This window comes from Hemitrygon akajei, chromosome 23, assembly GCF_048418815.1.
Source record: "Hemitrygon akajei chromosome 23, sHemAka1.3, whole genome shotgun sequence".
NCBI lineage: Eukaryota > Metazoa > Chordata > Chondrichthyes > Myliobatiformes > Dasyatidae > Hemitrygon > Hemitrygon akajei.
This window is the reverse complement of record NC_133146.1, coordinates 31,550,618-31,573,269: the sequence shown is the minus strand read 5'-3', so window position 1 is coordinate 31,573,269 and position 22,652 is coordinate 31,550,618. Positions and strand designations below refer to the sequence as shown.

The 22,652-nt window shown below is 39.6% G+C and overlaps 1 protein-coding gene across 1 annotated transcript in view; it reads right to left on the bottom strand.

The window, feature by feature from the left end:
• Positions 1-9,671: 9,671 nt before the first annotated feature.
• Positions 9,672-22,652, bottom strand: part of pcdh15b (protocadherin-related 15b) — a 1,734,278-nt gene continuing 1,721,297 nt past the window's right edge. The window contains exon 42 of the mRNA XM_073027317.1: positions 9,672-19,134. Coding sequence (XP_072883418.1) covers positions 18,556-19,134 — 579 coding nt within the window. The 3' untranslated portion in view covers positions 9,672-18,555. The remainder of the gene's footprint in view (positions 19,135-22,652) is intronic.

The window sequence follows — 22,652 nt, the reverse complement described above, 5'->3', positions numbered from 1 at the left end:
CTGGTTTCCCTCTGCTGAAGTCTACCATCAGTTCCTTGGTCTTATTGACATTGCGTAAGAGGTTGTTGTTATTACACCACTCTGTCAAGTTTTCAATATCCCTCCTGTATGCTGATTCATTACCCCCTTTGATACAGTCTACAACAGTGGTGTCATCAGCAAACTTATATATGGTGTTGGAGCTGTACTTAGCCACACAGTCAGAAGTATAAAACAAATAGAGCAGGAAGCTAAGTACGCGTTCCTGTGGTGCTCCTGTGCTGATGGAGATTGAGGAGGAGATGATTTTGCCAATTTGAACTGACTTGGGTCTACAAGTGAAGAAATCCAGTATCCAATTACACAAGGGGGAATTGAGGCCCAGGTCTTGGAGTTTACTGATTAGTTTAGAAAGGATGTTGGTGTTAAATGCCGAGCTATAATCAATAAATAGCATCCTGATGTATGCATCTTTGCTGTCCAGATGCTCCAGGGTTGTGTGAAGAACCAGCAAGATAGCATCTGCTATAGACCTGTTGCTTCAGTAGGCAGATTGGAGCAGATCCAAGTCATCAGACGGGAGCTGATATGCTTCAACACCTGCCTTTCAAAACACTTCATTACTGTAGATGTAAGTGCCACAGGGTGATAGCTATTTAAACAGCTTACCATCCTGTTCTTGGGCACCGGTTGAAGCCTGCTTGAAGCAGATGGGTACCACACACTGCCAAAGCAAGAAGTTGAAGATATCTGTGAATGCACCAGCTAGTTGTTCGGCATAGGTCTTCAATACTCGGCCAGGCACTCCATCTGGACCGGATGCTTTCCTTAGATAAACTCCCTTGCGGGCAGTTCACATGTCTTCTTCAGATGCTGAGACCAAAGGCTCATTGGGAGATTTAGGAGTGTGTGATAGTTCCTCTCTGTTCTGGTGATCAAAATAAACATAGAAGGCATTGAACTCACCGGGAAGTGAAGCTCTACTGTCCCTTACATGACAAGATTTAACTTTGTTAGAGGTTATGGCATTCAAACCCTGCCACAGCTGTTGAGCATCCCTCATTGATTCCAGTCTAGTCCAGAATCTCCACTTCGCCCGAGAGATGGCTTTCTGGAGATCATACCTGCACCTCTTGTAGCATTCTTGATCTCCAGACTTGAATGCTTCTGACCTGGCCCTCAGCAGATTCAGATTTCATTGTTCATCTGGGGCTTCTGATTGGATTATCAGCATGGCTTTGTCAAGCCTCACAAGCCTGAGTGAATTCTTTGAGGAAGTGACAAAACGAATTGATGACAGCAGAGTGGTGGATGTGGTGTATAATTAAAACAATTACATCATGTGGGTAACATACTAATACTTTGCCAATGAAAAATGAGAAAGGTAATAAACCATTAGTTTAGCTGCTATTCCACTTTCTGCCAGTGAGTGTGAAGAATACATGATTTTGTTAAAAAGTACAAATCATATAAAAGTATTATTTTTAAAAACAGTGGTTTCCAACAAAAGAAATACAATAGAATCAATGAAAAACTACACACAAAGACTGACAAACAACCACTGTACAAAAGATGATAAACTGTGCAAGTACAAAAAATTTATTGAGAACATGAGTTGTAGAGTCCTTGAAAATGAGTCATATGCTGTGGAATCAGTTCATTTTTGAGATGAATGAAGTTATCAATGCTGGTTCAAGAGCATGATTGTTGAAGGGTATTAACTGTTCCTGACCCTGGTGATGTGAGACCTATGACTCTTGCACCTCCTTCCCAATGGCAGTAGCAAGGAAAGAGCATGTGCAGGGTGGTAGACATCCTTGATGATGGAAACTCCTCCACCTTACTTATCTTCTCCTAGTGGTTGCGACATCCATGAGATATTCTTAGTTACAGGTGCAATGTTGAAGATAGAGGTTCTGTGGCTCACTTTTGAAAGCTTGTAGGTGCTGACCTGCAGAAGCCTGATTGCAAATCCTAGTACTTTGCTCAAGCCAGTGGAGCAGTCTAGTCAAACTCAGTTTTGAGTTAAGGAGTGGCTATATCAACTGAACAACAAGCTCAAAATTATGAAAATACGCATGGTGTGATGCTACACTTTAGCACTTACCAGCTGCTTTTTATTATTTCTGCCTTAGGTGCATTGAGAAATCATGTTGCTTAGGTTACAATTTGAATTTTCACTAAAATTCATTTGCATAATTGAAAGCATAAAAATATCCCTGAACTATTGTAATCAAGTACTCTAATAGAACACCTTGTTTCTTTCTATTGAAAAGTATTCCTCTGTGCATTTAAGACTGAATTTTAATAAGGAGTTTTATTGGAAAAAGTTCATTGAAACATAAAAGATCCTGAGAACTCTTTAGAGAGCAGAACTGAAGAGAATGTTGCCTTTTGCAGGAAAATTGAGAACTAGGGTTCACACATTTAAGATAAGCTCAGGTACTCTTTTACTCTCAAAGTACTGAGAGTCTAGGGAACTCTCTCACTTTCTCAAAGAACAGTGGAAGCAAAGCCCTTGAATATTATAAAGACAGAATTAGATAGATTCTTGACAAGTAACAGATGAAAAGGTGATATGGGAGGAGTGAAATGCAAGATGAAGATTACAATGAGAACTGCCAAGAACTTGTGAAGTTGCTTACCTGCCTTGAGGAACTAAGAGGTCTTCTGCCTCTGAATAAACTGACTGAACGACATTCAGAAGTATCTGCCTGAACAACCTGATAGTTTCGTCAGACATTAGTTATCTAGTTTCGCTCCGAAATTTCTTTTAAAACTTGACCCAGTGCATTGAAGAAAACTAGTGCAAGTTAAGGCTCATCTAGATTAGTGCAATGGACAGAATCTTATAATTTCAGTTTAGCTATGTGGCCAGTTTTGTGGATTTATGTGTAATGAATACTAAATCAACAAGAGATGCTTGTAAAATGCAAACTCTTGTGATTTGGGGCATATAATCGCTTAGAACTCATGGATCTTAAAGGCTAATTCAACAAATTGTGCTGATAAAACCAATAGAAACTCAACTCCTGATACTCTGTCCTTTCGTTCTCCTTCTGTTCTTTCCTCTTAGTCCTATTAACTCATGTATGTTGACCATAAATTTTGCATTTGCTTTTATTGCTATTGCAAATTGAGCTTTATGCAGGCACTGGTTAAGACAATGAACCATTTCTGCTCTGTGAGCTCCTTGCAAATGTAACTTAATATTGTACGTTAATAGAAGATGAAGCAATTATTTGTAGATTGATTTAAGTTAGAGGGATTTAGAATTTACAACATAGAAATGACCTTGCAGTTCAATTGGTCAATCACAGATCTTAAATCCTGCATGACTCACCACATGCCTCTCCCTTTCTGGCAGTACTGGCATGTTATTTCATCCTTTTCTCCCTCAGTTCTGTTCAAATGCAGTACCCACTCCATGTGGTAACAGGATACAGATTCTGACTACTTCCTGAGTAAATAATCTCTTTGAATTTAACAGAGTCATCATTGGTTATCTTATGTTTAAGGTATCAGGTTTCTCTGCAAATTGAAATACCTTCTCCACATCAACCTCTTCACATCTAATCTGTACAGTAAATAAAAGCAAAACATACACTGTAGAGTGTTGGATTCAGAATCAGAATCAGGATCAGAATAAGGTTTTATTATCAGTGGCATGTGTCACGAAATTTGCTAACTTAGCAGTAGCAGTTCAATGCAATACATGATATAGAAGAAGAACAAAAGAACATAAGAAATAGGAGCAGGAGTAGGCCATCCAGCCCATCGAGCCTGCCCCACCATTCTATAAGATCATGGCTGATCTGTCCGTAAACTCAGCTCCATCTACCTACCTTTTTCCCTTAACCCTTAATTCCCCTACTATGTAAAAACCTATTTAACTATATCTTAAATATATTTAGTGAAGAAGCCTCAACTGCTTCCCTGGGCAGAGAATTCCACAGATTCACCACTCTCTGGGAAAAACAGTTTTTCCTCATCTCTGTCCTAAATCTTCTCCCCTGAAACTTGAGGCAATGTCCCCTAGTTCTAGTCTCACCTACCAATGGAAACAACTTTCCTACTTCTATCTTATCTATCCCTTTCAAACTTTTGTATGTTTCTATAAGATCCCCTCTCATTCTTCTGAACTCCAAAGCGTATAGTCCCAGGCGACTCAATCGCTCTTCATAGGTTAACCCCATTCATCCCTGGAATCAATCTGGTAAACCTCCTCTGCACTGCCTTCAAAGCCAGTATATCCTTCCTCAAGTAGGGAGACCAGAACTGCACACAGTACTCCAGGTGCGGCCTCACCAGTACCCTGTATAGTTGCAGCATAACCTCCCTGCTCTTAAATTCAATCCCTCTAGCAACGAAGGCCAACATTCCATTTGCCTTCTTGATAGTCTGCTGCACCTGCAAACCAACCTTTTGTGATTCATGTACAAGCACTCCCGTGTCCCTCTGCACAACAGCATGCTATAATCTTTCACCATTTAAGTAATAATCTGCTCTTCTATTATGGAAGAAGAATAAATAAATAAATAAATTGATTACAGTATACATGTATTGAATAGATTAAAAATGGTGCAAAAACCAGAATAATATATACAAACGTATTAAAAATGTGAGGTCTTGTTCACGGGTTCCATATTCATTTAGGAATCGGATGGCAAAGGGGTAGAAGCTGTTTCTGAATCGCTGAGTGTGTGCCTTCAGGCTTCTGTACCTCCTATCTGATGGTAACAGTGAGAAAAGGGCATGCCCTGGGTGCTGGAGGTCCTTAATAACGGACACTGTCTTTCTGAGACACCACTCCTTGAAGATATCCAGGGTACTTTGGAGGCTAGTACCCAAGATGGAGCTGACTAAATTTAGAACACTCTGCAGCTTTTTGTGGTCCTGTGCAGTAGCCCCCCCATACCAGACAGTGATGCAGCCTGTCAGAATGTTCCCCGTGGTACATCTATAGAAGTTTTTGAGTATACTTGTTGACATACCAAATCTCGTCAAAGTCCTAATGAAGTATAGTGGCTGTCTTGCCTTCTTTATAACTACATTGATATGTTGGGACCAGGTTAGTCTTCAGAGTTCTTGACACTCAGGAACTTGAAACTGCTCACTCTTTCCACGTCCGATCCCTCTATGAGGATTGGGATGTGTTCCTTTGTCTTACCCTTCCTGAAGTCCACAATCAGCTCTTTTGTCTTACTGACAACAACAGCAAAGGTTGTTGCTGCGACACCATTCCACTAGTTGGCATATCTCATTCCTGTACGCCCGCTCGTCTCCATCTGAGATTCTACCAACAACGGTTGTATCATCAGCAAATTTATAGATGGTATTTGAGCTCTGCCTAGCCACACAGTCATGAGTATAGAGACAGTAGAGCAGTGGGCTAAGCACACTCCCCTGAGGTGCACCAGTGTTGATAGTCAGCGAGGAGGAAATGTTATCACTAATCCGCATAGATTGTGGTCTTCCGGTTAAGAAGTCAGGGATCCAATTGCAGAGGGAGTTACAGAGGTCCACTTTCTGTAACTTCTCAATCAGGATTGTGGAAGTGATGGTGTTAAATGCTGAGCTATAGTCGATGAACAGATTTCTCACATAGGTGTTTACATTGAATTGTGTCTGTGATTAAAGCAGGGAATGTTTGAAATACTCAGCAGGTCAGGCAACATTATTCCAAGGCCTAGACAGAGTGGATGTGGAGAGGATGTTTCCGATGGTGGGGGAGTGTAGGACCAGCGGGTACAACCTCAGAATAGAGGATGTCCCCTTGGAACAGTGATGAGGAGGAATTCCTTTTACCAGAGGGTAGTGAATCTGTAAAATTCATTGCGACAGACCAGGAGGCCAAATCACTGGATATATTTAAAGTGGAGGTTGATTTTTTAAAAATTATTAAGGGCATCAGAGGTTTCAGGGAAGAGCCAGAAGAATGGGTTTGAGAGGGATAATAAATCAGCCACGATGGAATGGCAGAGCAGACTTGATGGACAATAGCTTAATTCTGCTCCTATGTCTTATGGTCTAACATCTCGTGAGAGAGAAGCAGAGTTAGCATTTCAGGCTTGATGTCCTTCCATCAGAACAGAACTACCTGACTGCTGAATGTTCTCAGCAGTTTCTGTTTTATTTCATCATTTAAAGACTTTGATCAGGGCTCTCCTTAGTCTTTACTTTGCAATGATACAGAATTGGTCCTTCCCCCCACCCCCCCACTTGGATGTCGTTCTTTCAGATATAAAAATCAAAACCTTTCTTCAGTTATTGCTGTCCACAGAAAAGTAAATCAGCAATTAGAAAACTCGTATTGGTATTGGTTATTTATTGTCACATGTACCAAGATACAGTGAAAAACTTAACCTGCGTACTGTTTTATAGAGATCAAATAATTACCTAGTGCAATGAGTTAGAATAGGTAAAACAAGTAACCGTGCAGAATACAGAGTAAAAGGCACCAATAAGGTGCAATGCAGGCAAATGATAAAGTGCAAGATTGTAACGAGGTAGAGTGTGAGGCCAAGAGTCCATTTTATCAATAACAGACCCATTCAAGAGTCAGATAACAGTGGGGTAGAAGTTGTCCTTCTGCCTAGTGGTACATGTCTTTAGGCATTTACCATTTCAGCCTTACAGAAGGGAGAGAAAGAGAATGGCTGGGGGGATGGGGGAGGGGGGGAGAGGTTTTTGGTTCATTTGGCTAATTTTCTGAGGCAGCAGGAAATATAGGCAGATTTTAGGCCCCTACACCTCCTCCCTCACTACCATTCAGGGCCCAAAACAGTCCTTTCAGGTGAGGCGACATTTCACCTGTGAGTTTGTCGGAGTCACCTACTGTATCCGGTGCTTCCGGCATGGCCTCCTGTGTATTGGTGAGACCTGATGTAAATTGGGAGACCGCTTTGCCAAACACCTACCAGAAAAAAACGAGATCTCCCAGTGGCCAGCCATTTGAATTCAACTTCCCATTCCCATTCCGACATGTCAGTCTATGGCCTCCTCTACAGTGGCAATGTGGCCACACTCAGGTTGGTGGAGCAACACCTTATATTCCACCTGGGTAGTCCCCAACCTGATGGCATGAACATTGATTTCTCAAACTTCTGGTAATGTCCCCATCCCCTCCTTAACCAGTCCCCATTCCCATTTCTCTCTGTCATCTTACCTGCCATCACCTCCCTCTGGTGTTCCTCCCCCATTTCTTTCTTTCATGGCCTTCTGTCCTCTCCTATCTGATTCTCCCTTCTCCAACCCTGTATCTCTTTCACCAATCAACTTCCCTGCTCTTTCTTTCACCTTTCCCCCCACCTCTTGCTTTCACCTATCACCTTGTGCTTCTTCCACCCTCCCCCTATCTTCTAAATCTGACTCGTCTTTTTCTTTCCAGTCCTGTTGAAGGGTCTCGGCCCGAAACACTGACTGTATTCTTTTCCATAGATGCTGCCGGGCCTGCTGAGTTCCTCCAGCATTTTGTGTGTGTTGCTTGGCTTTCCAGCATCTGCAGATTTTCTCTTCTTTGTGATTGTGCATAGATCCACATTGTCTAGCATTATAAAAAAACATTCACCAAACATTCAGAATTTTAAGTCAGGGATAACCTACTCATAATAAGGTTAGTTTTATTAAATGAGTTTCTCTCTCTCGCTGTTCATGTGAGTTTGTCAAATTTCAATTTGCATTTGTATTGGAATTTACATTCAGTGGCCTCTGTATTAGGTACACCTGTTCATTAATACAAATATCTAATTAGCCAATCATGTGGCAGCAAGTCAATGCATTAATACATGCAGACTTGGTCAAGAGGTTTGGTTGTCATTTGGACCAAACATCAGAGTGGGGAAGAAATATGATCTAAGTGTCTTTGATTGTTGGTGCAATTTGGGATTGATTATTTCAGGAACTGGTGATCTCCAGGAATTTTCACACACAGCAGTCTCTAGAGTTTACGCAGAATGGCGCAATAAACGAAAAACACCCAGTGAGTGGCATTTCTGTGGGCAAAAATGCCTTGTTAATGAGATGAGTCACAGGACAATGGCCAGACTGGTTCAAGCTGACCAGAATGTGACAATAACTCCAATAACCACACATTACAACAATGGTATGCAGAAGAACATCTCCGAATGCACAAAATGTCAAACCTTGAAGTGGATGGGATAGAACAACAGGAGACCAGACTGGGTTGTGCTCCTGTACCTAATAGAGTAGCCTCTGACTGTGGAACCAACCATCTTTGTGAGTTGAGCTTTCAACACTTGTTTTTAACTTTTAAAGGAGAACAAATATGACATGAACCACTCTAATTCAGAACTTACTTGGTATCCTGTTACTCTGCTTCCCAGTCCTACTGGAGAGAATCAACAATAAAATGATATAACTCGTAAATACAAAACTGGGCAAATTTGTTTACTCCAGTGCAGGATGACAGAACAACAGAATGAATATGGATGGAGATTCTGTGGATTTACAACATGAAAACACAATAAATGGCAGCCAAATGTCAGAAGAGTCTGCAGTCCTGAATAAAGCCTCTGTACTAACTTGATTGTTGTTTGAGAGACATTGAGAATGCTGACACAAGGTATTTCTTTCTGAAAGTTAAAGCTCCAGAATAACTTGAAAGATTGCCTTGCACACTAGAAATTAATTTACATCGTGAGTTTCTGTGACAGGCTCCAATAGATGGCAGCAGCTTACAAGGTAAGCACAGTATTCCCCCTCAGGTGCTCTTCCAATGCAACGTTATTTAGTTTGACTCTGGGGAGCAGGCTTTTTCAATTTAGCTCTTGGTTGGATGGCCAATCCTGCCAAGGCGACTGAGCTGTTTTCACAAAATGCGAAGCTGTGTGCCAGGGGATAAGGTTTGTAAAACTTATTTTTTCTGATTTTGTCACACAGATTGTGCTGCACGGGTTGCTGTGCTGCCATTCCAATCGGCTGAGGAATGGACAAATGCTGAAGGATGCAGCCCTTTAGCATCTATCAGCCTACTTGACATCGGCAACATAAACAGGATCGCCACCAAGCACACGTTAAATATGACATCACTTTTCATTCACGTAATGTAGCGCTGAGAAGGTCAGTATTTGTTATTCATCCATAATTGCCCTTGATTTTTATTTTTGCCATTATAGCAGTCTATAAAGCAGTTGTCACTTGCTATGGCTGATGAGGGAAAAGTTATTTCTGTCTGACAGCCTCATATTGAAACAAGCTTAAATTAGGAAAACCTTACTTCAGCATTGAATCACAATGGACCTGAGTATTTCTGCACTGGGAAAATTGCCAATATTGCAGTACCCTGCTTCTACCATCCAGCCCTGACCCACTTAGGCAATTGTTGCTCAGTGCTTGGATGCTATCACCCATATATTCTCTCTTAGGTCCCTTTCCCCAATTTCCAATTAAATTTGCTCAGCTTCTACTCCTCACTTATCTTGACCTTTCTTCAGATTGCTTTTCTGGGTAATGAGTTATCCCAAATACATCATAATCAATAAATTGGCATCAGAAAATGCCATAATTTCCCCTCCTTGGTGTACTATTACCTACCTTGAGAAATGTGCTTGTTTCAACAAAGAGTTATTCAATTAATTTTGAGGTGGCATGCAAGCAAGGTAATAGATATTACCAATTAAAGAGCCATTGGAAAACTGTTCATTGTATTTGATGCATTTATTAATAACTCAGTCAGGATTAATCTTACCAACATAAGCGTACGTACAGACACTTATTTAAAAATCAGAGACCAGGACATTTTCTAATCACTATTATAGAGCAGCCAGCAGAATGACAGCCAAAGGCCTGCATCAAGCATACATCAACAAGGTCCATTGTCCTTGAAGGCATATTGGTGCATTTTTCAACATGTAAGTTTTCTAGTAAGCTAATTTTATTCTGATGAATGTCTTCCACCAAGATACTATTCTGTGTTGTAACTTTTGACCCACAGTACAAATGTGCACTCTCAAGCTATTTGGTGCATATCTTTCCAATCAGCCTTGGCACGGGAAGCAGTTGTTTCTTGTTGTTTAGTTATTCTCCTGAGGGGCTTTCTTGTTCTATATAATGCTTTGCATCCCATCTGTATTTGTTGTGTGAATCTGCTCAGTGAAATCTATGCTATAAATGCAATTTCACTTGATCATTTCTTCCACTGCTTCCATATCTATTTGCACTCAGATTGAACTTCCATCTGGATATTGCATTGCTCTTCAATATGAAAGGGTTTCTTGCATCCAACTATTCAACAAACTAGATTTGGATGATCAATGCAATGAGAATTGGACAGATTAGAGAGTCGGTGTGTGTCTACTCTGGCAGATCATTGCCCAGATACTGTGGACAAAATTGACCTTGCCACATTAGAGGGCCCAAGGTAGCTTACAGCTTATTCATCCTTCTCCTTACCATTACCTTATTACTTCTAAGCATCTCCCTTAGATCCGGCCTGACTCTGAGAAGGCATGCATAGGACTACATAGCAAGTAGAGGATCGCACCACTGATAGACATCCCTGCTTTATTGTCCTTTAAAAATGATTCATAATGGTCTCTGTTTTCAATATATTTCCCAGCCATTTTCTCCCTTCTGATTAACAGCTCTGATGCATCTTTCAAGAGCCAACTCAATATCGCCTGGGAGCAGATTGCCTGTTTCAATCAGGAACTTTAGTGGACAGTAATATTTTATTTAGAGAACAACTAACTATTGATGTTGAGGAAAGAAGGATGGTGGAATCATATTTTAACAATTTGTATCAGTACAATAAGCTAAGAAACTCAGTGTGCCACATTGGGAGAAATAATTATGTTCAAGTAGCAAATTAACCAGCCCTGTTGATAAATAAGTTAAAATAAGGAAGATTCTGGCATTGATTAGTAAAATCCTATCAGCTAACAGCACATGGACTCAATAAGCCTAATACTGGTGTGAAAGTGCTTTGGCTTTGCACCAATGCTAAATTGGTGAGAACTGTAAGAAGAATTGGCTCTTAAGTCTTTTCTTCAGAGACATTTCCTCCCATTCACTTCAGTGCCTTCTCAAGCCTGATTTCTAAATTAGGGTTGCACTCACACAAAAACAGCACCATCAGCAGAAAAAAAAATCGATAGCACCAATGCCCCATTAAAAGAAAATCCAGATTTGGTCGCAGTGATGTTTTCCAAGGGACCTTGTCAGAGTGAGACCTTATGTGCAGTGGACAGCTAATTGTGGATGCAATTGCCTATGATTTTCTGGCCAGTGAAATAATGGAAAATTCTGCTTACAATTATCATCGAATGCAACTAACAGAATTTTCTATGCTGCCAAGAAATTTTATGAGGTGTAAAATTAGTGTTGAAATGCATTAAGACATTTTAACCAGGTTTTCAAGAACCCGACGGTTACATCAAAAGAATAATCCACAGATGAAAATATTTTATATGCCATCAAGATGGGGGTATTTCTTTTTACAAACACACAAGCAGAACATGCAAATATTTCAAATGAATATGAAATGAGATGAGCAAAAAATGTACAGAAAGGAAACTTGCATTTACACTACATGGTTTCAGCAGTACGTTCCAATGCACTTTACAGCCAATTAGATACTTCTGAAAATCTGTCAATGTTATGGTGACAAAATGACAGCCAATTTGTGCAGATTAAACAAAAGTAGATTCAACTCAAAATTTAAATAAGATTGTAAGTACAGCACACCATAGGGGTTAGAAGAACATAGGAAATATGAGAAGGAGCGGGCCATCAGATTTCTGGGGCCTCCTCCACCACTCATCAAGATCATAGTTGATCTTGCATTTCAGCACCATTTTCCAGCAATTTTTCACTTGAATCCTTTAATATTCAGAAACCTGTCAGTCTTTGTTTGGAACTAACTCAATGACTGAGTATCCACAGCCCTTCTGGATAGAGACTTCCACGGGTTAACCACTCTCTGAATGATTCTTTTTTGTCTCATCCCAGTCTTTGATGGTATTTTAGTTTCAATGGTATGTCCTGATCCTAAACTCCTCGGCCAGGTGAAACATCCTCTTTGCATTGTTGTAAGTTTTAATGAGAGTTTCCTAAACACTGGAGAGTCTTAATGTTCACCCTTTCCCCTCATATAACTCTCTGACATCCCTGGAGCCAGCCGAATAAATCGTCACTGCCTTTGTCCTTTGGTAAGGTGAGTATAATCATACGCAGTACTTCAGGTTGGTTTTATCAACACATTACACAATTGCAATAAGATTTCCTGTCCTATGATCAAACTCTCCCAGTATAAAGACACCTACATTTTGGCTTTTAGTGAATTCTTCACAGCTACAATGAGATCCTTTGAAGAGCAACCCAACTCAATCTCTAACTATTTAACAAAGACACTGTTTCTCTGTTATGTTCACCAAGATGGATGACCTTGCATTTTCTACAGTATATTCCAATTTCCGTTTTCTTATCCTCTCACTCAGTCTACATCTCCTGAAGCCTCTTTGCATTCTTGTCTGCACTCACAATCTTCAAACTTAGTATCATCAGTAAACTTGGGAAAAGAGCATTTGGTCCCCTCAGTTAAACCACTGGCAAAGACTGAGAGTAGCTGGAACCCAAGCACTAATGGCTTTAGTATCTAATAATTACGGCCTACCATCTGAGAAAGATGTTAATTTTTTTCTCATTGCTTTCTATCCGAAAACCAATTCTCCATCTTGTGACTGGACTAGTTATCCAGAGGCACGTATGAATGATCCAGAGACAAGAATTAAAACTTCATTCAAGTTGGTGCAGAATCTAAATGCAGTTAATTAAAGCAAATTTCTAATAAGCTCCCAGTGTCAATAAAGGTCTATGAACTTACTGAATTGTCACTTAAAAATCTTCTATCTTTATGTAAAGAACTTATTTTCCACCTTTATCAAATCTGGCCTACAGGTTCAACTGAATGTGATTGATTCTTAACTCCCTTCTGCAATTCTTTTTATTTTTATTTTGCAAATTCACCAAGTATCCTTCTAGTGAATGTATATTGCGCCTATACTGAAATCAGTTTATCTGTCCTTCAATCAGCTGATCAGGAATGCTATAATCTAAACAAGATCCTTGGTGATTTTGAGGTTCAGATCTTTTTAACAAACAGACTCAATGTGCGTCCAACTGGTCACCTGTCTGTCAGGCCTAAAGAGGGCCAGACTTCAGATAAAACTGCAAGGCCTGGAAGTCACCCACAACAATCATGAGGAAAAGGGTAAAGGAGGGCACGTTGGTCAATTTTGTGGGTGGGAAGAATGGTAGCAAACATTTCTTATGGTGTCCTTGAAGTGAGCATCTGCTCATTATGTTTCTGCATAAGTTTTTGACATATCCATCGGAAATAATCATCTTTCTGCCAGTGGTGACCAAATTATTTGGTTTGCTATTCTGTGCAACTAGTTCACTAATTACTGTTTTTGTATTCGATTCTTCTTGAGATAAAGACAATATTCCATTTTGCCTATAAGATTTCTGCAACCATCAATTAACTTATACTCATCTCTCCAATTAAAACTAACTTCCTCTACTCATCTGCATTTCCTATCTTCCTGCTTTTTAGAAATAATTCTGATATACAGTATCTATTATAGACTGATTTCTACAACAGATATATCAGAATTGTAGCATTTCTAATTTTTTTCCCACAATGATCATTGCCTGCTATTGACACAATCATTCATATCATTTATGCGTCTTTACCATTTTCTATTCTCCTCTATACCAGTTATAGCACATACCAAGTTGGCTTAACAGATGAAATAATCTTATCTCAGGTGTTTGTTTTGCCCATCATTCTGGTATTGTGCTCCATACTGTTGCAGGCTGACTTATTTTGTTTGGTTATATTTTTACTTGTTTTACTTTGCTTGCTAGAATTGCTTTAAGAATCTAAATTTATAGAATATTAGCAAAAAGATGACAATAAGTGGTAAAACAACAGTAAAGCTTCATCGGGGTTAAATAGAGGACTAATTCACATCAATCAGCATTAGAAAAAAAAGGATTTTGAACCCAAAGTGTCAAGTGAAATTAAAATGGAAATTAGTTGATAGAAATAGTGTCATTTAAAGAAAAGAGACACTTTTTAAACTAACATCCTGCTCCGTCTTGATTCGTGAGTGCCGAAACATACTCAAACTTCAAAATGTTTGGTCAAATAAAGTAAAGCAACTAGTACAAAGGTAGGGTTTCAGTAAAGAATGAGGTTTTCATTAGATTGGGGATAGGATAGCACCCTTCACTTTGAGGCCCTGTATATTTGAACATACAGGCTTGTGCCTCAGTAATGAATGCCTCTTACTCCTGGATTATCTTAACTTCGGCCAGCAGTCTGAAATAAGGGGTAGCACATGAATTCATGCAAAATTGCTTGCCCTGAAAGCCACATATCACCACACACACAAAAAAAATCAAGGGTTAGCAGTTAGAGTGCAGTGTGGGAGCAAAAGAACAGGCTTTGCTGATGGGTTTTTAAAGAACACACAGATCCTATCAAATGAAATTATTGACCTACCTTCAAGGGCACTATCATCTTTTTGCTAAGTTTCACTCAGTGGGAAATCTAGTCAGTAGATCACTTAAGTACCACCAGCACCTCAACAAAATGAAGTTCCCACCCAAGTTAGCTTGGTATCCCTGTTGCTGTTAAGGTGGCAATGACCATGAACTTAGCAGAATAGGACAGGAAGTCTTTGTACAGCTATTCTAACTGAATGTTGGTCCATTCCAACTGAGAGTTCTGTACAAAAAAGGAGGAAAAAATAGGAAAAAAATTCACATTTTAAGAACTCAAGCAGGAATTCTCAATTGTATTAAAAATAGTAACTCATTTTAAATAAACAAATTGATGTTTGTTTAGAAGGAGTGAACAAAGTATTAGGTTGAGAATATTGGTTATAGCTCTGTAGCAGTGCTGTAAAACAGGGAGGAAGAACAGAAAGGATAAAGAAATTGAAAGCAAATTAAGTTGTGAGCAGGCTGAAGTTAAATTAATACTAAGGTTTTATTTACCTGTAAAGGACAAGAGATCTCATGATCATGTCAGTGAGTACAGAGGATACAGAATGGATTAACTGGTACCGTTGCCTGATTTGGTAATCTCACAGACCACGTGTAAAATGGAGGTGAATCACACATTTGGTGAACTCATGACATTTGCACCATTATGAAGTTAATAGCAAAAGATTGTTATGCTGCTACGTTTAGATAGGGAAAGACATGAGGAGACTTGAACACAGCATTAATGCTAGTATTGTCTAGTGGGCTGAATAACTTGTCTCTGTGCCATACAATACAATGCAATGATCAGCCCTTGGAGCACAGGGTGCATCATGGAGTTTCTAGCACTTGCAAACTCACAGCACATTTAATATCTAATGGTGCTAACGCGTCAATTATTTTGAAATACGGCATGCAGAAGTCACTGACATTAATAAAGTTCATGAACAGAAAAGGATGTTGAATGGAACCAAGACAACTACAGTCTCATTAAACTCATATTATTATGGAAGCCATGCAGCATAAAGTCTCAGTGGGATAGTCAGCACAGATTTTGGAAAGGAGCTGCCTTAATTAATTTAAAGATGCTACAATGTTATGATATACCATAAAATGGTGTTTTTTGAAAAGCCTCCATTAGAAGTAAACTTTAACATGAAAGATTAAAAGCAAGCGAATCTGCGAACACACTTGCGACATCAGTTCCAAGCAAATATTCAGAGAAGATCCAGATGAAGGTAACATTTGATTTCTTGTTGTCTTCTGGGAGATGGATAGCAAACTAACCATAAATGTGCTGGAGAACAGTAGCAACTGAACAAGCACTGAAGAGGTGGAAGATTACATATTACACCCAAGTTCTAAAACATGAAAGTGCAAATAGTAGAACATAGTCGGAAGCAATGGCTTAGAAAAGGTATACGAATTAACAAGAAATGGCAAAGCAATTGGATGTTGGAGTGAATAGACCAGAGCAGTCAAATATATATTTCAAATGAATTGGCCAGATTACACAACATGTTTTTCAGCTATTTCTCATAAAGAAATAATTGGAACAGTACAATAAGCAAAGAACAGGCATTGTGCAGATTGGCTTAACAACAGGGAATGATTTAGTGATTTGAAACTCATGGAGGGAATTGGTTAGCACAGAAAGGGGCTTTAAAATAGAAATAATCTATTATTCCTTCAAAATAGAAAATCGAATTCTGTGCCCAAAAGAATATGATTTTTTTTGAAGTTAGGATGGCAGACATAAAATTAGAATGGTTGTCCAGAACAGGAGCTAAGCTATCATGTTATAAATTTCAGTGGCTCTTTGGCACTTTGATTGTTTTTAATTCTATTTAACATCTCACCTTTTTATAGGTCCAAACTGATATAAATGATTTGAACCGAACAGTGTTGCCTTTACAGATCTACATTGCTGAGATCTAGTACACTTGAAAAAACAATTCATATTTTAACTTTCTCTAACCTGGACCACATTTACAATATCCCATAATTATAAACCATGTTAGCAATTTTGATTTATTCGGTTGGGGGGGGGGGGTAACTCAAATACACTGATTTAGAAGAACAGAATGATTTGCATTGGCAGAAGTCAAAATTCAGAACTTAAACTTTTAAATACCTTCCATTTAAAATGTAAGATTTAAATCATTGATACTGTAAGTTATGCACAATAGCAAAGTAAATCTTATGAATCATGGCTGCAAGAATATAAAATTATTGAACATTTTAGGAAAATATTTAATAAAATTGAAAACAAAGTTAATAACAGAACTTTAGTGTGGATAGAACATTGGTTTTCTATTATTATTAGACTATCAACGTTTATAATTTTCAGAAAAGAAGTAAAAGCACAGTACTGCTGTTGTCAATAGCTTGCTGGTATTTACTACCAGCTCTTTCATGCAGAATGGTCAGATAGGCAATATAATTGTGGAATGCTCAGCCCTACTGGATGACCGCAAATTTTAGTGTTCAACTTTTTGACGATCAGTCCAGCTTGAATAATACTCACTATAAAAATGTCAAGTGTCACATTCAGTGCTAGATTTTATATGTCATCATTGAGAGGGAATTCTATGAGTGCACAGATCTAATGAGTATTGCAATAATTTAAAATAAAATGTCCAGCTTTACAGAATTTACTGTATGATTTATGAAATATTACCTAAACTCTGCATATGTTGGTTAATCAACACCATTTATAACATTATGTGGCAGACTTCAGTGATGGGGGAGATGAAAAGAACAGAGATGTTTAAAACTTGCCAAGATCTATTCTCAAATGTACCAACAAAACAGAGTTTGCCCATGCAAAAGATTGCTAGCCAAATACAATAATATATTGTGTGACAGCAACCTCATGTTCTATTTAATCATTGGCAGATTGAATTCACCATATGTGTGTGGAAATCCTTCCTTAAATCTCTCTCGACTACCTCCTGAAACCAATATTTTGTCAGTAGCACCTGGGCACATCTCAGTAGGTGTCAGATTTATGCAATGCACTGTTACCATAGATCACTGTTTATCTAATCTGAATTCAATATCATAACAGAAATTTAAGATTGGTGGAATAACTGTTTCAATGCAAAGGCATTTCAATGCTTTAGTTTCTAAAATTAATTCACACAACAAAAGATAATTAACACAAAGTATAAAACCCCAAAAAATAAGTTGCAACTCAATTCTAGAAATGTAGATAGAACTGCAAATAAGTACTATGTTTCATTCATTCAAAGATTATCCTGCACTGTCTCTAGAGTGTCAAGGCCAAATATTTAAGATTTTTCCTTGTTATGAATTAGCTGATTAATTTTTTTCTTTCAATGGTTACCTGTTGAGATCTCTGTTCACAAAGTGGGGGACAGTAACTTAAGAGTGGTGTGAAGCGATGGGGGAGGGGAGGCTTTCAAAAAGTATAATTTATTTTATTTCTAATAAATTTGTCATCAGCCAAGTGCTAAACGCGGAATGGAGTCGTGCAATCACGTTGTACTTCTCTTCTGAAATTCTGTTCCAGCAAAGTCAACAAAAGCACCCACTATTACATTTTGCATTCAGTGCACATGTCTGAAGATGAATTTGTACCCCAGTACATTTAGAAATTTCCATCAGTCACTGAAGGTAATTAGCTCTGTCAAATCGAGGCCACCATTTGAAATCAGTGTAATCTATCAACATCTGCAAAAATAGATAAGAGTTACGTTTGATGTAAAGAAACCAATTTACTTCAGTCCCTCAAACAGTGAACCTTTAGTTTTACTTCATTGTGATTGCCAAGCAGGGCAAGTATCAGATCAAGTCTATTACTCCATATTCACCTTCAAAGCATGAAATCACTATCATATTCAAGGAATTCTTTGTGACTAAAGATGCAGCCCATTTCTGTGAAAGTTGGAATGTGAATGCCTGACAACCCCATTGAATGCAAGTCATATAAATCAAAATGCACCTTCCAAAATGAACAAATTGGAAAACATTGTTACTTTTCCACAGTAACCATAAAAAAGTGATTTCTTTGTCATTAATTGCAATAAAAATTCTAATTTAGAGTTTTGTCATTGGTATGTGAAGATTATTCCAGGGCCCCATCCACAGTTCCTCCTCGTCAGATTGTGTTTGATCACTGTGAAATTCCAAAGGCTCCTTAACGTCTTCAGTGTCAATAGTTGATTCTTGGTCATCTGTGCTTTTTGCTCTGTCAGCCTTTGTCTTTACGATGCTCAGTCTGGACATGCAGTTGCTGGGCCCTGTGCTCCCAGAAGCCATAGAGCTGCTCGACGGCCTTGCATTGAGATTGTCATTGCTGCAAGAAGCCGTTGCATCTGATGATGATGGATTGTTCAATGGGGTTTTTTCCTCCTGTGTGGCTGCCAGCTTATCCAGCTTCTTAAAATGTTTTCCCACTCTTGGGGGTGAAGCTACTTTCCCATTGTTGGGAGGGCAACTGCGCCTCGTTCTTATGATGGACCCATTTTGAACAACGTAGATGCTACTGCTAATGTTGCCGTGGTTATTTGGGTGCTTGATGCGAATCCTTTGTGCCTCCGGCGCACTGTCCTCACCAGTTGAACTGGTTTCATACTCACGATCCACCACCAATTTTATTCTTTTATGGCGAGCCCACTGTAAGAGGCAAAGGAAAAATTAGAGAACCTTTTGCAAAGTTCAAAGGAAATTTATTATTGAAGTACACATATGTTACCAACTACTCCCCTGAAATTCATTTTCTTGAAGACATTTACAGGAAAATAAAGAAATCCAGCAGAATTGATGAAAAACTATACGTAAACAAAGACTACCAGATAACCAATGTGCAAAAGAAGACAAATTGCACAAATAAAAGCAAAATAAATAAATATGCTGAGAGCATAAGTTGTAAAGTCCTTGAATGTGAGTCCATAGGTTGTGGGATTAGTTCAGAGTTGAGGTGAGTGAAGTTATCCACACTGGTTCAGGGGCCTGAGCCATTCCTTAGGTATTTGGTTGACATGGATGAGCATTTCAAAAACATAGTCTATTCTCTGACTCATACCTTGCTGAGGCTGAAAATCAGCTCTCAGACACCTCCTCATACCTGCCACTGGACTGTGACTCCAGCACTAAACATCCCGCAGTGAGATTGTCAGGAAATCTTTCCTCTACAACCTCGTAAAGCCCAACCCTGTGCCACTCATTTCTACATCCTCTTCAGGATCTATGATCCATATTTCATCATGACAGAGAAAGAAATTATTTTGGCTCATTGAGAATATTCTTGCTCATAGACCAATCCCATTTTCCCGGCAACCTATTTTCTCCACATTCCCATCAACTCTTTGATTCTACTGCTTATCTAGATATGGGGGGGGGGGGGGGGATTATGATGGTTATTTAACCTATCAAAGAACAGATCTGTCAGAGGAGGCCCACGTGGTCACACAAAGGCAGCACCAGAGGTCAGGATTGAACCCAGATCACTGGATCTCTGAGGCAGCAACCCTTTTAGTTGTCCAATTGTGCTGTCTCAAAGCACTGGCTAAACAGAAAAGGTTTGCTTTGTTCCAGCTGACAGAACCTGTTTCTTCCTACCCTGACTCTGTTCTATCTCCCCTCTCCAGTTCCTTTTCACCTCTGACGACCTCTAAGATCCCCCTTCACTATGACAATTTCAAGTTTCCTGGTGCCAGCTGGACTACCTTCACCATGGATGTCCAATGCCCTTTTATCTCCCTGCTCATCGGAGCACCTGAAGAGAGGGCTAAACAGATTCATTCCACCATCAGCTTTGATTACCAAGACAAATCTCTTTATTACATTGAGCAACTTTTCCTTTACTTACACTCACTATCTCCACATCAAAGGTGTTGCTAGCTGGCATGACCAGAGCCTCAGCTAGTCTTTCAAGCAGCATGTCTGGAGGCAAAGAAATGGCCAACTTCTCAGGTCAAGACCCGGCATCAGGATAGGATCCGAAATGTTGACGGCACTTTTGCCTGTACTCTGGGTTCCGCCAGCAGTTTATAAACAAGATACACTGCAGATGCTGGATATCCAAAGCAACATTCAACAGGTCAGGCAGCTTCTATAAAGGGGAATAAACAGTCAACATTTCATTTGGACTTGGCCTGAAACATCAACTGTTTATTCCCCTCCATAGATGCTGCCTGACCTGCTGATTTCCCCCAGCATTTTGTGTGCTGCTCCAGCAGTATGCTTTTTTTATAAATCTCTAGATTCCAGCATCTGCAGTCTGCTGTGTTTACTTGAACAATCTTTCTTTCAGTCTTACTCAGGCCCTCACCCTTCTTTTTTCCCATTACATTGATGACTATCTCCTTACACTCCTACAGAAATGGAAAATCTCATTTCAATTGCTGCCAATATACAACTTACTCTCACTTCTATGTTCATTTCACGGTCATTCTGGACCTGTTGCAATTTGCCTATTGCCTCAACAGGTTTACAGCGGATGCAATCTCACTGGCTCTCCACTTGGCCTTGGATCACCTGGGCAATAGTAATACCTATGACAGCCTGCTGCTTATCGGTTACTGCTCAGCATTCAACAGAAATATACTCTCAGTTCTAATCAACAAGCTCCTAATCCTGAGCTTCCTCTGCAACTGGATCCTCGACTTCCTCACCGGGAGACCACAGTTTATGCGAATTGGAAATAACATCTCCTCCTCACTTATAATCAACACCGGTGCATTTCAGGGGTGTGTGCTTAGCCCGCTGCTCTACTCTTTCTACACCCGTGACTGTGTGGCTAGACACAATTCAAACGGCAGCTATAAATTTGTTGATGCCACAGCTTTTATTGGCAGAATTTCAGGTGGTGACGAGGAGGAGTACAGGAGTGAGATAGAACAGTTGGTTGAGTGATGTTGCAAAGACAACCTTGTACTCAATGTCAGTAAGACCAAGGAATAGACCAAAGAAGGGGAAGTCAAGGGAACACACATCAGTCCTCATTGAATGATTAGCAGTGGAAAGGAAAAGCAGTTTCAAGTTCCTGGGTATCAACATCTCTGAGGATCTATCCTGAGCCCAACATATTAATGCAATTACAGTGAAGGCACAACAGCAGTGATACTTCAATAGGAGCTTGAGAGACTTGAATTGTCACCAAAGACACTTGCAAATTTCCACAGATGTACTGTGGAGAGCATTCTAACTTGTTGTCTGGTGTAGAGGGCCACTGCACAGGATGTAGAAAGGAGTAAACTCAGCCAACTCCATGACAGGCAGCAGCATCCCCAGCATCGGGGACACCTTCAAATGGCGATGCCTCAAAAAGGTGGCATCCATCACTAAGGACTCCCGTCATCCAGGACTCTTCTCATTGCTACCATCAAGGAGGAATACTGGAGCCAGAAGACACACACTTAATATTTCAGGAACAGCTTCTTCCCCTCCACCATCAGATTTCTGAATGGCCAGTGAAATCATGAACACGATCACATTATTCTTTCCCCCCTTTCTGCGCTACTTAATTTATATATATATATACTTATTGTAATTTATAGTTTATTATTATTATATATTGTAACATACTGCTGCTGCAAAGCGACGAATTTCATGACATATGCCAGTGATAATAAACTATTCTGGATCTGATTTTAGACTCTTCCCTCTCTTTTTTTAAACTTCTCCATCTCGGGGGATAGATTTGAGACTCGTATCCATTACAAGCCCCCACAGCCTTCTTGTCTATACCTCACATACTTTGGCCTCTATGTTTAACACTGATTATTGTTCCAAAGAAGCTCAAAGTAAACTTGAGGAATGGTACCTCATCACTATTTTGTTTGTATCTACTGCTCTCATCTACTGCTCTCTATTCACACTCCTCTGGTCAGATAAACAAATGTTCATCACCCTTTCCTATACTGTACCAACAGCATTTGTGCTACTTGGACAATCTTGGACTTCATCCTAGCAAACCTCTGCTCTCCATCCCTTCCTCTCTTTGCACCTTTGAAGACACTTGCTCTGTCGTCTGTCCAGTTCCAATGAAGGTTCATCAACCTGAAACATCCACTCTGTTTCTTTCAGTGGATGGAGAAACAGAATGAAGACAAGGACATCGTGTCAAGCAGATTCCAGTCTCCGATATTAAATACAAGAGTTTCAGACACCGACATCAACAAAGGGGAGAT